At 37.3% G+C, this 15,724-nt stretch overlaps 2 protein-coding genes across 2 annotated transcripts in view; both read right to left on the reverse strand.

Annotated features, from left to right (window-relative positions):
- Positions 1-3,910, reverse strand: part of LOC107653529 (protein FAM207A-like) — a 15,010-nt gene extending 11,100 nt beyond the window's left edge. Inside the window, exons 1-2 of the mRNA XM_016440277.1 lie at positions 3,543-3,910; positions 3,274-3,397 (exon numbers count right to left, since the gene is read on the reverse strand). Coding sequence (XP_016295763.1) covers positions 3,274-3,397; positions 3,543-3,737 — 319 coding nt within the window. The 5' untranslated portion in view covers positions 3,738-3,910. The remainder of the gene's footprint in view (positions 1-3,273; positions 3,398-3,542) is intronic.
- A 28-nt stretch (positions 3,911-3,938) lies between these two features.
- On the reverse strand, positions 3,939-15,105 carry LOC107653530 (1-phosphatidylinositol 4,5-bisphosphate phosphodiesterase delta-4-like). Its single transcript, XM_016440278.1, has 18 exons — positions 14,920-15,105; positions 13,552-13,605; positions 12,865-13,023; positions 10,939-11,167; positions 10,455-10,584; positions 10,053-10,284; positions 9,599-9,800; positions 9,351-9,495; positions 8,397-8,549; positions 7,634-7,801; positions 7,479-7,519; positions 7,191-7,225; positions 5,917-5,970; positions 4,993-5,171; positions 4,781-4,913; positions 4,334-4,483; positions 4,197-4,246; positions 3,939-3,995 (listed from the first exon to the last, which is right to left on the reverse strand). The coding sequence occupies exons 2-18, from the start codon at positions 13,589-13,591 to the stop codon at positions 3,939-3,941; spliced, it is 2,157 nt and encodes a 718-aa protein (XP_016295764.1). The 5' UTR covers positions 13,592-13,605; positions 14,920-15,105.
- Positions 15,106-15,724: the final 619 nt, after the last annotated feature.

Here is a 15,724-nt window from a genome sequence, read left to right on the forward strand (position 1 = left end):
GACTGAATATATATATATATATATATATATGAAGCCTATTCAAACAAATCAAGGATATTAAACAATTACATTTAATAATGAAATTAATGTAGGCTATATTATTGTATATTGTATATTAAAAAATGTATATTATTTTAAATGTTATTCTTTTCAATTATATGTGTGTGTGTGTGTGTGATTAATTTATATATGAATATTGATTGAAACATTAACAAATTTATATTTTGTATATCATTTTTTTCAAATTAAAACAATATTATATTTTTTTCAAATAAAAAAACTTTCATTTATTAAAATACTACATATATATATATATATATGAATGCTTTAGTTTTTTATTTAATTTATTTGAATATCTTCTGATTGATTATATATGAATATGAATCATGTTCAAACAAGTAGTGGATATTAGTAAAATAATACATTGATTAACTGATAAACTAAGAAAACTGAATTGTTATACTATGATCTTAATAAAGAGTCAAATAAACCATTTCAATATTTATTACATTAAAAATACTTATATAATCTATTCAAATAAATTATTTAAAAATATATAAAAAGTATTTATGATACATTTAGGATACATAAAATGCTAGCTATGAATGTGGAGGAAATGTTAATTACTTTTTAAGGGGGGAAAAAGCAACATTTTTGCTTTTACTAATACTGAAAAAATACAGTTATATTAAGAGCATGAAAATATGTTTTAAGAGAGTTTCTAAAAAAGTCTGCAGTACCAAAACCACCAGAATTCAAGAAACACCCACGCACAGAAAGTTTGCATACTAAGTACAGTAAACGTACACTGTATGTTTACTCTGCAGAAATATCAAGACTAGAATAGTACACTGTAAAAAATGATTGTGATTTTAACAGTAAAAGACTGTCAAAATGCTACAGTAAAAACTGGTTAACAGTAAGTTGCCATAATATATTCAGTGAATAAATGTAATTACATTTAACGTAATTTAACAGTAAAATACTGTTAAAAATACAGTTTTTGGAAGTGAAAAAGAAAAAATCATTGTATAATTTACAGTGAAAAATCGTAAATTGACACTCCCAGAATTTCCTGCATGACACTTCATAGTTTGTTTTTTTGTTGAAATAACATGTTTCTTCTTAGTTTTTTCTTATCAGTTGTGTACATTAGGGTTTAACCTTACATCTAATGTTGTTAAATTCATGTTTATTGCATTATTTCAGAATCATGTGTGTCACCATGATGGGGTTTAGTGTTTATGTGAATGACACTGTGTGCACCTTCTATATATAAGTATTGCCCTCCTCAGCTCGTAGAAAAGCTGTTTGTGATGAGCGTTGGTTCATCATGTGACTTTCTCATCACCACCAGTTTTTGGTGGTTATTAGTGCATTACAATGGTTCAAAACAGATATTAGTACTTCAATGTGTTGGTTTATTAACATTACATCAGTTAATGAAATACGGTATTTTATTGTGAATTTAAGTCAAGTCTGTAAAACCTAAAATGTTGCTACCATATTTTTTACGGTGAAGTTCTGGCAACCACAGCTGCCGGTATTTTACCGTAAATGTCACAGATTTTTTTTTACAGTGTAGCCAAGGCCACGGTGAGGCATAACTCATATACGTGTTCAGCCAGTCTTCCAGCTTTACTAGCTGTCCTCAATCGTACAGTTCTCCTCAAGAGAAACACAGATTCGTGCGCGTGAGCAGCCGTGGAGTCAGCGGTCACATCAGTCAGTGCATTGATGCAGCAGCGCTGTGATGTTCACGCGTGAGTTATTTATACTGCAGACAGCCAGGAATAGAACAGCCCTCCTTACCCAACCTCAATACTCACACACAGCTGACATTTATACAGAGACACTCGATACATGTCAAAAACACGCTCACATTCATCTAATCACAATACGTTGATTACTCTACAACTTGTTAAATGCTTAGTTCCTGGAACCATTCGAACCAACAGCTTTTCAATGAAGAGCCTGGATCTTCCTTAACCACTAGGCTACACCACCCTTACAGCATAAATCAAATATTTGTTGATTGATTTCAAACATCCAACATTCAACACATTACAGATGTTATTGTTTCATATACATCATTTCCGAAACAGACTTTAGATTTTACAAGACTTCAAAAACATGCTACACACTGTCATCTTGTGGTCACAAACGTGTGCGCATTTTTGGCAACAAGATTATGCATTTAAATACTAATAATCTTTTTTATAATAACATTATATTTTAATATAATGTAATATTTTTAATATATTAAATTATAATATTATAGTTCAATTAAAATGAACACTAAATGATTACATCCTATAAAAAGAGTATGTATTAACATGAAATGTAATATTCAGTTGAAATACATATTTAAAAACAAACTGGTGCAAAAAAAACAAAAATCTGAATTAAAAGATTATAATAGAAAGTAAAATGAATATTACCTGACTATGACAAATAAATAGAAAAAAACATCCTTTTCATTATGCATTATAACTTTTCTTCGTTTTACATTTTTGAGTATGTATTAAGATTAAATACTTGTAATATTCAGTTGAAATACTTGCATAATTAAAAGCAAATCTGTGCAAAAGATAAACTATAATAGCATTATAATAATAAACGTAAAATAAATATTGCATGTTTATGGCCTATAAATAGAATAAATATTTTTTCCACATTTTGCCTTTTTTGCATAGCTTTACATTTGTCAACATATTCTTCATTTAAATGTAAATATAAATATTTTAATTATACTACAATATATTACAACATATTTTTTTGTATGTAACATTCTGTTGAAATTCCTACATAATTAAAAGCAAATCTGTGCAAAAATGTGAAAGTATAGTAAAAGTAAAACAAATACTAAATGATTATGACCTATAAATAAAATAATAAACATTCTTCTTCATTTTGCATAATAACTTTTTTCAAGATGATACCACTTTCAGAATTAAATGTAAAAAATATAGTGCAATTGCAATACTTTATAATAGTAAAAATAATATTAAATCATAATTTACATTTAAAAAAAACAATATTAAATCATTATTTACATGTTTTAAATCATAAACATCAGCATAATTAAATACATTACTAAATTCAGATTTAAATGTAAAAAAAATAATATTACGAATTATAATACAATATAATCATTTTTTATTTGTTTTTGCATGTGTAACAACACGAAATACTTTTAATATCATGTTGAAATATTTCCATATTTAAAAGCAAATCTTTGAGGAATAAAAAAGGAGAGAAAAAAACCCTCACCTTTCTGTTCTCCTGCAGACTGTTTGCTTATGGTCACATTTGGTTCATCAACCTTCAGCGTTTGAACTAAAGACTCAGGGGAGATTTTAGTTCCAGCAAAAACTCCAGTGGGAAAACTGAACGCCTACATGGAAAACACATGAAGCTGAATGAAGAATGATCTCTTTAAGAGCAGGTCATCTGAGGAGAAATGACACTGGCAACATATTACACTGACATGTGAAAGTAGCATACCACAGATGAATAACAATCCAAACAAATATCTATACCTTTGAATTACTGTTTATACTGCTGTCAGAGGCGTTGAGTTTGGTCTCTTTTGAATCTGTTTTAATGAGCTGAATGGGCTTGATCTGTATCGTCTTCAGATTCCCCCCAAGCATGGGTTTGTTTTCGGCCTCATTTTCCAGCTTTACAGCGCCGTGGTGGAGCTTCTGCCGGGCCCGTTTAATTTTCCCCACCATCCTGTCTCGGTGTATGCGTTTTAATTTATATTGATAAGATCTTAATGTTTATACACCGCGCATACATTCAGAATAAGTCCCGCACGTGTTAAAATTGACAATTTGTTTGGTGTTGCAGCTAATATTGTCCGGGTGAAAATGAAACAGAAGATGAGTTCCTTCTTCTTCTTTTTTGGTGTTTATTGGCGGTTGGCAACCTAACTAACTGACTGGTCCATTAACGCCACCGACTGGAATAAAGTATGGATCAGGATTTTGCTTGTAGGACAAAATAAACCAAAAAATCCCAATGACATGATTCCGTACTATAATCCCGTCTTGGTTTTGGGTTGTCTTCTTCTTTAGATTGGTGGCTGACAACCAATTTTAAAGGGGTCATATGATGCTTTTTTAAAGATCATTATTTTGTGTATTTGGTGTAACAGAATATGTTGACATGCTTTAATGTTCAAAAAACACATTATTTTTCAAATTGCCGTCCTTAGACAGGAGATGAATGTGACGATATCCTACGAGGAAGAACAAAACGTGCTTAGTTTTAACATCAGCTCCCCAGAGGATACATTTTTTATGCATTTGGTGGTATGGAGATGTACCTGGTTGAATACAGGTGAAAGGGAGAGTGAACTGTCCCACAAAGTCGTTCTTTGATGTTTTATCATAGTCCTCCACGACAAACCGTACCAGTGCCAATTCAGGGACATGAATTGTGAACTGAAGCGTATCGTACCATACTGGGTTAAAACCTGCAGAGACAAATAGGTAGCTGATATTAATTGTACTTGGAATATAATGGAATATTTGTACTTTTAAAAATGTATTAGTTACAGGACTATTTAAGTTGATTGCTCAAAAGCTAAAAAGGGATTAAAACAATACAATATATAAATAATCTACATTCACCATGAACCTTAGAGAATGTCCAAAACCATTCATTTGAAAACAAGTTTGGTTAGTCTTTCGAACGCAACTAGATCTCTGGATTAACTGCGTCTAGGCTTTCTCAGTCTAGACACAACTCTGTCCTATACGTTTTAACTGACCATTGTTGTCAATGTATCTGGTTTCCTGCTTGGCCTGGTCCAGTGGTATGCCGTGAATTTCCACCCGAACGAGGGGATCAATGATTGAGCCTTCCTTGATGTTTACCTTGGGAAGCTGTTGGCCGCTGATTACCTGGAAAGAACACAATATATGCAGGTTTAGCATATACACATTCTATAACACCAGCACACACAGAAATTCAGGTTTGTACCTGTACAGACAGGCTAAGCGGCTTGTAACCGTCTCGGTTTTGAGGGTTTTCTGGGTCAAACCGCTCATCAGTGTTGCACATGAATGTTGGTTTCAGTACGTAGCCACAATGTCCGTTCTGACTGAATAAGCCATCATTCAGATCCATCTCAACCCCTGCGGTCTGAAAGTTCAGAGCAACTGAGGAGAGGAGAGGAGAGGAGAGGAGACGAGACGAGACGAGACGAGACGAGACGAGACGAGAGGAGAGGAGAGGAGAGGAGAGGAGAGAAGAGAAGGCTACACTTAGCAGTGAAATATATTTACCACCATTTGTATTTAGTAGTAACAGATCCTGCTTAAAATAATGTCTATTGGAACAATTTCCATTTTCATGGATAAAGAATGATAATTTAGGATGTTACACTAGTGATGTCTTGGCTTGTTAACTAACAATGCTCATCAACTTTGAATAGTTTATATTAAACCATCGTATGATTGGTTGGTTGGTTTAAGATGGTTTAGCTGGTCTCCCAGCTTGGTCAGGTTGGTAGTGTTCAGCTGATTTAGCCAGTTGGTCAGCTGTCCGACCAGCTGAAAAGTGCCTAAAATTTCTCTAAAACCAACAAACCAAACTATCCTAACCAGATAGATGGCTAACTAAAACATGCACACCACTTGGTTAAAGGTAGGTTGGTTAAAGCTGTTTTTTAACAGGCTAGTCAGACTAATTTCTAATACATAACAAGTTGACTCAAGAACTAGCTATTAATCACATCTGTCTTAATCTCAATTTAATCCTAACTATCTATAGCTAGTTATGCAATGTTCATCAAAAGAATATTTAAAAATTCCATGAAAGTCCATATTAATCTTCACTAAACAAGAATCTCATGAATTCTAAAGAATTCATATTTCATCTTTTTTTTTACTCAGGTAGGCTCACCAATTTGGCACCCTGCGTTCCACATGTCCTGTGGGTTGAACGCTGCTTGGATTTCTAGACAGTACAAAAACAGTCCTAAACAGGTTAGAAAAACTATCTGAAAACAAGCTTTAATTTTCAACTCCTTCCTAAGGTGGTTTGCTAGTTTTTCACTAGCCAGGGTGGTCTGTTTTGATTATTTCAGAGGGGTTGTGGGCACTTGTCAGCTGGTCAGGTCTAGATTGTATGATGCGTTTTTACTCCAAGCATTTAGTTCTGCTACCTAAGCCATTGAACCCAGAACTACTTAGACGATGTCATGACAGACGACCCTTGGATAATGAGGCCACGTATCCACCTGGCTTCATCTTACACTACCATCTGTTGGGTTCATCCATGCCAACCTGCTGTGCCAACTTAACATGATATTCAACTTGCTTATAGAGTGGTGAAGCCTAGATCTGGGCTGGAACCGAAAGTTGGTTCAAAGCCAGCATGGGTTAGTCCTTCAACATTGTACCACTGAGCAAGAGGGGCTATCCCTGTAGTAATGGTACTGTAAGTAAGTCACTTGAGGTAAATTTGACAACTAAATGACTATTTAGTAATTGGCCTAAACCAGTTATCCAACAAGACGGAGTCCAAAGAGCAGTGCTTGTCTGCAAATTAAAAGCTAAACATCCCATGCCAAAATTTTTTCAGTTGACGAGTCAACAAGATGACTGTATCTCGGATTGGAGAAACCAAGAGAGGTGATCCCTGACTGCAGCTAACCAGAGTTCAAAGAATCAAGTGTCACATGGTAACAGCAGCACCAGCAAATGCACATGGCCACCTATCAGATGGCAGAAGACCACAGAAGATATGCCGTTTCTGTCTTATCTCTCTCTGACTTTCTCTCTTGCTTTTTCTTGTTTGCTTGTCTACTTCATTCCCAAGATTAGTGTCTTCATTCCTAAGATTAGTGATTAGTGTTAGGATTAGTGACATGCTCTAGTGTCACGTCTTCCAACTTTCATTAGTGCTTTATGCAATCCGCCCATTTTCAGAGCCACTGAGCATCTCTTGTCTGTCAGAATATTTTGCTACCTTCAACATGAGACAAGCTGGTCTACATTAGTTAAACTGCTTATGGTCCAGAACAGAGATTTTTTTCACTTGACGTTGGCGCAAAGTAACACTCCTGTTCACAAGTGGAAGTTTCCAGGGATGATCAAACTGAAGGAGTGTGTTCAACATGTTATGTAATTAGATTTGAATCTTGTGATTAAAGTCATGCAGACTCTAACTCTTACTTGAGGACACAGCACCGCAGAGCTCTGATGAACACCTGATAAGACTCCCAAAGAGACAAGACCGTCATTCAATATTTTACAATACATTGGAGTAGCCAAAGAAATTGTCTCCTAGATATGCCCCATTATCCTTAACATTATTTCGTTGTTGACTACTAATTAGCCATTTAGTTGACACTTTTACCAAGAGTGATTTACAGTGTACTAGTTACAGGAATGGTCCCCCTCGAGTAACCTGTGGTTATGGGTCTTGTTAAAGGGTATAACAGTGGTAGTTCGTAGATCTACCTTTGCTGGGTTTCAAACTCTTTACTGACTTGGGTACACCACTGCATGGTTTAAGTGCAAGGTTGTGGAATTCATCTTAATCAACATTTGATAAATTACTGCTGCCATGATTAGAAAATCTACACAAACATCTCTCTTGAAATGTATCACTGTACCTTGACTCTACGCCGTATGCTGTCATTGCGATGATGGTCATCGTCAATTTCAGCAGTCTCCTCTTCGTCGCTCACCTCTCCCATCAAAGGGTCATCCACCACCCCATTCATGCTATTCTCTAATCCACCTATCTTCTTTCCTTTCAACAGAATCTTCCCTTTCAGGTCCTACACACACACACAAATAGAGAAGATACACTTTCATCAGCAACCATCAGAAATCTCATATAGTAACATAGACTTTAACAGAGAACACATGGACACACAAATTAGGTGCACATCCTAGAAAACGCCTTTACTAGTGGTTGGTCAAACAGGGATGCATAGAGACTCTTTTGAAGAAATCAATAAATTTGCATCTAAACCAGCAAGATTTCCTTAGTCAATTAGCTTCACTGGGAAGACAATGATGTTCCATTAAGTTTTGCTAGTTGCTAACGGCTATGATGGTCTGTGAGGGGGGCCAATATTATTGTTTGCTTTAATAATTCAGCGTGGCTGGGTCACATGGACATAGATCATATGGCTGCCGTCCCAGGTGAACAGCCGGAGAAAGTGAATGTATCCTGGACAGATCACCACACTCTGAACTCTGATACACACGTCTGCTCATGGGGTGGAAACTTCAAGATCTTTGCCGTGAACTCTTCAAGATGAACGACCAGCGCTAGACATTTACTGCTCATTAAGCAGCAATTAAGTGGATTTGTTAAGTGGAAGCACTTGTTTAACTGACCGCATGCATCCGTGCTCTCCGGCTCACCTCAGGAGACGGGAGGCCGATGGGAATCTTTCCATCTAAAGGGCTTTTCAGCAGCTTGTCTCCCAGGATCTGGGTGAGGTGTTGGGCCATGACTTTCTGCTGCTCTATACTGCAGTGGTTCTCAATGGACAGGATGACAGGGTACTGCGATGCCTGCGGAGGGGAGAGTGTGTGTGTGTGAATAAGTGATGGAGTGAAATGGAACACTCAACACAGAACAGCGGCTAACACACTGGCAGGCAGGGGTCGACTGCCCTAGATCACATTACACACAAACAGAAAGGCATGGTGCCCTGGCTCAGAGTGAACCTGGCCCCAGTCTGTCACACACACAAAAAATGCAAAGCTAGTACAGTACTCTAAACCAGTTTATAAAGATCAAAGATGAAAAAAAGAAAACAAGACGGTTATAAAAAGTCTTGAGAATTATGGACATGTATGGGTATATATCAAACATGGTATTTCTACCAACAGTATAGTAATAGAATCAGATGATAATTCTATGGTATTTTGAAATATACCATGCATGTACCATGGTATTTACATGGTTCTTCCAAAAAAAAAAAATCATAGAAAAGTCCAAAAAACTATGGTATTACTATGGTATTCTTTGAAGTACCTGATTATCATCTGTTGCCTTCACTATACCGTGGTACAGTATTGTTTGAAAGTAAGGTATCATGTTAATGACATGTTTCAAAATGGTACCATGCTAATAAATTATGTTGAACACTATCATGATGCTAATGCCATGGGATTCCTTGACTTTCCTTAGAGAACCACATAAATACCATAGTATTTGAATATGGGACTCATTCATTACAATGCCATATTTAGTACTATAGTATTACCATCTGATAACACCACTATACCATGGCACCATCACAGAACATTTTTGTTAAGAACGTGCAGTTTTAAGAGTGAATGAAAACAAAGCCATAGTTTGTGACATACTTTAAATGCATAGTTGCCCAGCACAGTGACAACATCCTTGAAGAAGATCTTGGAGGTAAACGTGTGTCCATGGTAGACGATTGGTTCTCCATTTGGTCCATCCCAGCAGTCCACTTCTACACATCGACAGCCACGTTTCAGTGCTCTAAAACGCACATACAAGTTCATATTTATGAATATAAAGAAGAATTTAATCTTCAAGAATTTAAGGAAATGCCTACTTGAAATAGGTTTTTGAAAATGTGTACCGTATATAGCCTTCCACACTGCTGTGTCCTCTGATTTGGTCCTCCAGAAGGTACGTGTTATGAGAAGACGATATGAAGTAATTACAGAGAGGCTGAGTCATGTCCCGGTAGAGATCCACCATGGTAGGGTTGGAAATGGAGCCCTCTGACGAGTTCAGGTACATCAGGAAACCATCAAACGTCATTGCTTGCAACATTTTTGCTAAAGGAACATAGGATAAACAAATTAATGCATTTAAAGATGCGCCAAGATGTCAAGAACACAAAATGCAGCATTAGGATACCTGGAACTAGAAGGTAATGAGTTTGAGAAGTTTGAAAGCCAAACCACCAAGGATTATCTAAACAGATCAATGGCAAGTGGAAAGTAAAATACAAATAACTTGAGCTTCGAAGAAACCCGAGTAAGAAAAGTACAAGTCTGTTAGCTATGCTTCATCACAAAATTGGTTACCCGTGTCTGAAGGTTCATAGCGTTCAATGAGCTTTAGCGCATACTGCTGAACTCCGTCCTCGTGTAGCTGCTCCTCCCGTAGGAAATCTTTCAGATCTTGGAGCGTTAGCTTCTGCCCATCACCCGAATATTCCTGAAACACTCGCAGGACGTCCTCACGCTGAGTCAACATCTTATAGAACAGCACAAACTCATCATCTTCAAGAGTTCCTGATTGAGACTTGTCTGCCATCTGAAGAACAACAGAAGTTCCAAAATGTACAAATACAAGCAACTATCTGTTAATGGATCACCAAATAATAAAGTGTGTCTAGTGTCAAAACCGTCATTGAACTTAAGCTACATCAAGCTACAAAGTGGCATAGCAATGTAACTGTAGGTTGGCCGTGAATGTGCAGTTACCGTAAAGAGACGAAGAGCATGATGCTCATTCATGTCCACATTCATCATCTTTAACAGATTGCGGACCTCCTTAAAGTTCATCTGCCCATCTCTGTTTTTGTCTGCCCTTTTAAACCAATCACAGATCCATCTGGAAACAGCATTTAAGGGAAAACTAAAGTGCTTGACATGATTTACCAAAGTAGGGTTCCTGGGGGTTATGTTTAAGACCTGGAAGTTAAGGGCTCAAACTCGGGGCTTGGACTTCAATCCAAGTGTAGTTAGGGATAGGGTTAAAACTTTGAGTAACAAGAATGTTGTCCCAGGGACATGTCCAACTTCCATAACTCATGGAGTGAAAGCAGGTAAATGGATCAGATGTGTTACATCCCAGTTTATTTAAGTGTCCTTTGATGCCTTTTAGCCTGCATGAAACCTTGTGCGTGTAAGATGGACAGAGAGTGGAATGATAGACAGGCAGATAAAGAGTGACAGTAAAGGATACTGGTCTAGTTTCTCTCTCTGCCCCATGTTCTCCAGGTTATCGATGAGTTTACGTATCCCTTTAATCCATGATTGCGCTTCCCCTGCTGATTCGGCCACTAGGTCCAAGTTGCCTCGTCGACCACGGAACACAAGGGTGAAGCAGCGGTCAGGCGGGAACTCGTCAGCAATGCTGAGCAGGACCTCAGATTGGTGCCCTTCCCGCACAGCCTCCACATCGCCCACAGAAACTATATACACACATAGACAAACATTTACCTAGCTATCCCCTAAATCCTAAGAGTTGGAGACAAGACCAGACCAATATTTGGCCTATCAACGCCCAGACCCATACAAATGCAAAATTTTTTGTGGTCTCAAGAGATCTCAATACCAAAATAAAACAAGATTAAGGCTCCAAATTTGACCCCAACCTAAACCCTACATCCAGTCTAGAGCAGGGGTGCCCAATCCTGCTCCTGGTGGACCATAATTTAAAACACCTAAACAAGCTAATCAAGGTCTTCAGGAATACTAGAAAGTTACTGGCAGGCGAGTTTGATCAAGGTTGGAGCTAAACTCTGCAGGAAAGTGGACCTCGAGTGCCAGAGTTGAGAACCCCTGCCCTAAACCCTAAGAGTTGGAGACAAGACCAGATCAATATTTGGCCTTTCAATGCCCAGACCCATACAAATGCAAACATTTTTGTGGTCTCAAGAGATCTCAGTACCAAAATAAAACAATATTAAAGGGTTAGTTCACCCAAAAATGAAAATGAGCCCATAAATTACTCACCCTCAAGTCATCCTAGGTGTATATGACTTTCTTCTTTCAGACGAATCCAGTCGGAGTTATATTAAAAATGGTCTTTGATCTGAAAGATCAAAGACCATTTTTAATATAACTCCGACTGGATTCGTCTGAAAGAAGAAAGTCATATACACCTAGGATGACTTGAGGGTGAGTAATTTATGGGCTAATTTTCATTTTTGGGTGAACTAACCCTTTAAGGCTCCAACTTTCAACCCAACCTAAACCCTACATCCAGTCTAGAGCAGGGGTGCCCAATCCTGCTCCTGGTGGACCATAATTTAACACACCTAAACAAACTAATCAAGGTCTTCGGGAATACTAGAAAGTTACAGGCAGGTGAGTTTGATCAAGGTTGGAGCTAAACTCTGCAGGAAAGTGGACCTCGAGGGCCAGAGTTGAGAACCCCTGCCCTAAGAGTTGGAGACAAGACCAGACCTACATTTGGCCTATCAAAGCCCAGACCCCTACAAATGCAACATTTATGTGGTCTCAAGAGATCTCAATACCAAAATAAAACAAGATTAAGGCTCCAACTTTGACCCCAACCTAAACCCTACATCCAGTCTAGAGCAGGGGTGGCCAATCCTGCTCCTGGTGGACCATGATTTAACACACCTAAACTAGCTAATCAAGGTCTTTGCAATTGCTACAAACTTCTAGGCAGGTGTGTTGGAGCAAATAGCTAAACTCTTGAGGATGTTGGCCTGGTCTAGAGGTTCTGAAAATACTTTATATGAAGCTGTTATATTTCAGCCTAGGGTAATGGTGCAGTTGTTCTAGGCTGGTTATAAGTTCAATCACAGGAAGAGTTGATCCATGAACTATCACTATTGTTATCTTAAGTAAGACACTTAAACTCAGGTTTCTCTTATTACAGCAGAGTCTAATCCTTCTCCTGGAGGGTTACCTTCCAGCAGAGTTTTGCTCCAGCCCCAATTAAACACCTGAACCAGCTAAAGAAGGTCTTCAGGATCACTACAAACTTTCAGGCAGGTGTGTTGCAGCTAAACTCTCCAAGCCCTCCAGGAGGAGGACTGGACACCCCTGGCAAATGGGATTGTTCTTTCAGTACAGCATGTTGCTTTGGATAAATGGCTAATAATTACAGATTGTGGATCTTGTCAGTGCTACTTACAGGTGGAGTGTGCATTTCCTGCTTTCTTGCTCTTGTACCAGATAGTCATGCAATCTTCTTGTAGCCGGAAATAACGCTGCTTTTTCCACGTGCGAGACTTGATTTTTCTCATCACTGTGCCAACAAACATAGACTTCAGGTCGTCGTCAGCCTGGATACCTGAGGAGCAAGACAGTACAGGAGACAAAGAGGGCGAGGAGGGCTCAGACAACAGGTAATGCACCTGACCCGGATTCTCAGCACATCATGTAAACACAAAACGTAAAAAAAAAACCCTGCCTCTCATAACCAGATAATGAATGTTTAGATATAAATAAGATGGGTTTTGGCACACATTTTATGAATCCTTGTTGCTAGCACTCTAACTCTACCAGATGAGCTAATGGAATTGTTATATAATAGATTTGATTTAATATTTAGCATTTTAAATGCAAAATAAGATATAATTTAGCCCTTTTATCAAGCTTTCCCAGTAAGAACCTCCCAACAGTTCTAACAATGATGAAATAATCTTCATATCACTTCTTTAAAAGTGTTCATATTGACAGTCTATAATGGTAATTTCTCTATAAACCACCTGCTTTACTTGCAGTGTGGATACATGTACAACACTGTATCAGTTACTAAGGAACAAATAAATACACTGACACCAATGAGGATTTTTTTCCCCCATAAATGTAAACTTACGTAGGCTCCTTTCAGTAGAAGCCATCTGTCGTTCTGTCATTTTTTAGGTGTCTCCTGTTTAAGAATAAAGAGAGAGAAGAAATGAATGGGTCACACTGACAAAAGTGGAGAAAATAATATTAAAAGACATCATACATTTCATAGCATATACTTAACATTTATCATACAATAAAAGTTACGCCTGTAACTGTTAAAAACATGCATTAAAAAGGTATATCTGAGGCATCCCCTAACATAAAAAGCTAGATTTTATATGTAACAGCATAATTTTTATTAATACAACAAGCCATCAACCATAATTTAAAAAGAAAAACACCACACAAACAATGTAAAATATTCAGATACTTATATTTTTAAGAAACTGAACTGTGTTAGTAATAATATTAAAACCAATTTTTAAGTCTTGATTTCAGTCTGTTCCTCCATTAATGCAACCGACAACCTTTTTACAGCTTTTGAACAAATATATATGCAAACCCTAAAATAAGTCTTTCAGATGGTATAAATGGCTGTTGTTAGTCAAAAGCCCCTGGATGTCTGGCTTTAATACAGGGATCAGCACTAGAGCTGTTGACTCAGACTCTTCAATGTTTGTATGGATCTGTTCTTTGTGAAAGCATCTCACACTCGCCCTCAAATACTGCACAGCTATGCAAAATCATACAAAAAATGTCACACATCTGTTAATATTAATTAAATATAATTAAATTGAATGAACTGCATTTCTGAGTATACTATGTTAAAATTAAAATAACACTAATCTAAAAACAACACCAAAAAAAATGACCACAAGCTAGCCATGTGAGCAGAGATGTGTTGTAACACCCAGCCAAAGTTGCCATGAAGATTCAGGTTTCACATAAAGCCAGTTGCCTTAAACATGGCGGACAAAATGTTCAACATTACTAACGAGTTATTAACAAAAACACCCTGAACTCCCAATTCACCAGATTCTTTCAATTCATTTGTTGTTAGTTGTTGTTACAACTAATGACTAAAACTCTGAGCTACACAAATGAGCTACATCAAGCTACAAAAGACTACAACAACAGTGTCAACAATACCAGTATGTTCACTATATTATATTATAAAAAATTCAATTGCAAAATAATTTAGTTTTAAATGTATTTAATTGTTTTCATTTGTATATTTTTATAAAATAATAAAAAATAATACAAAATATAAATAACTACACTATAAAAGGTACATAAATATGTATAAATTATTAAAAACAACAATTTAACCAACAGCAGAAAGACAAAACAAGCAACAGGTGTGAAAAGGTAACCTGTATCTGTAGATAAACTTTCAAAGTCAGGTACTTGAATACAATAATATTTAATATCTCAGGGTTGAAGGAGGACTTACCCTGTGTGGGCTCATAGTTGGATCTGTATTTGAGCTTTGAAGAAGAGCATAACTCAGGAGAAGCCGGTGTAATGTGGCCCCAACTTCAAAAGAGCCAGACTGACTGTCCACATCTCCCCACAGCTTAATGTACCACAACACACCTCCCTCTGACGCACAACCACACACCCACAGATCCACAGCAACACACGGGACTCGATGTCCACAAGGGCCCCTTGTCCTCAAGATACGCTTTCCATCCCCTCTCCGTCTTTGGGAGTCAAAACATCTCTTTCCCTCAGGCTGCTTTGTCTTGCGTCTCTCTGTCCCTCTGTACAGATAAAACGAGGGTATGTCAGTTTTGAGGTGGAAACACAATCCGGCACATTGCGTAATTGGAGTGTTGCATTCCTGCGGTGTGACAACTAAAGCTTTAATCGTGACCGAATAAACATGCAGATGTGAAATGTAACACTTTTATAAATAATCCTGAGCAAATTCAGAGAAATGCCGTTCCTAGTTTCTGACTGACTGCGTTATCAAAGCTATTTTCATATTACATTATGCCAAACAGAGTGTTTTTGCATTTTTCTAAAGTCGTAATGTGTTTGCTAAGGAGTCAAAAAGCCACGTTTGCTACACTGCTGTCATTCTGAGTGGTTTTGCACATTTCTGTGTTTGCTAACTGTCAAAAGAGTGAGCTAGCATGTTCTGGGTGGATACTGGCACGTTGCTATGTGGCTGTTTGCTTACTAGCCCGAGTCAAAAGAAAGTTGCCATTTTTAATGGATTTTAGCATGTTGCTAGGTGTGTTGTTATGAGGTTT

This window comes from Sinocyclocheilus anshuiensis, unplaced genomic scaffold (genome assembly GCF_001515605.1).
Source record: "Sinocyclocheilus anshuiensis isolate Anshui unplaced genomic scaffold, SAMN03320099.WGS_v1.1 scaffold1079, whole genome shotgun sequence".
In the NCBI taxonomy this organism is placed as follows: Eukaryota; Metazoa; Chordata; class Actinopteri; order Cypriniformes; family Cyprinidae; genus Sinocyclocheilus; species Sinocyclocheilus anshuiensis.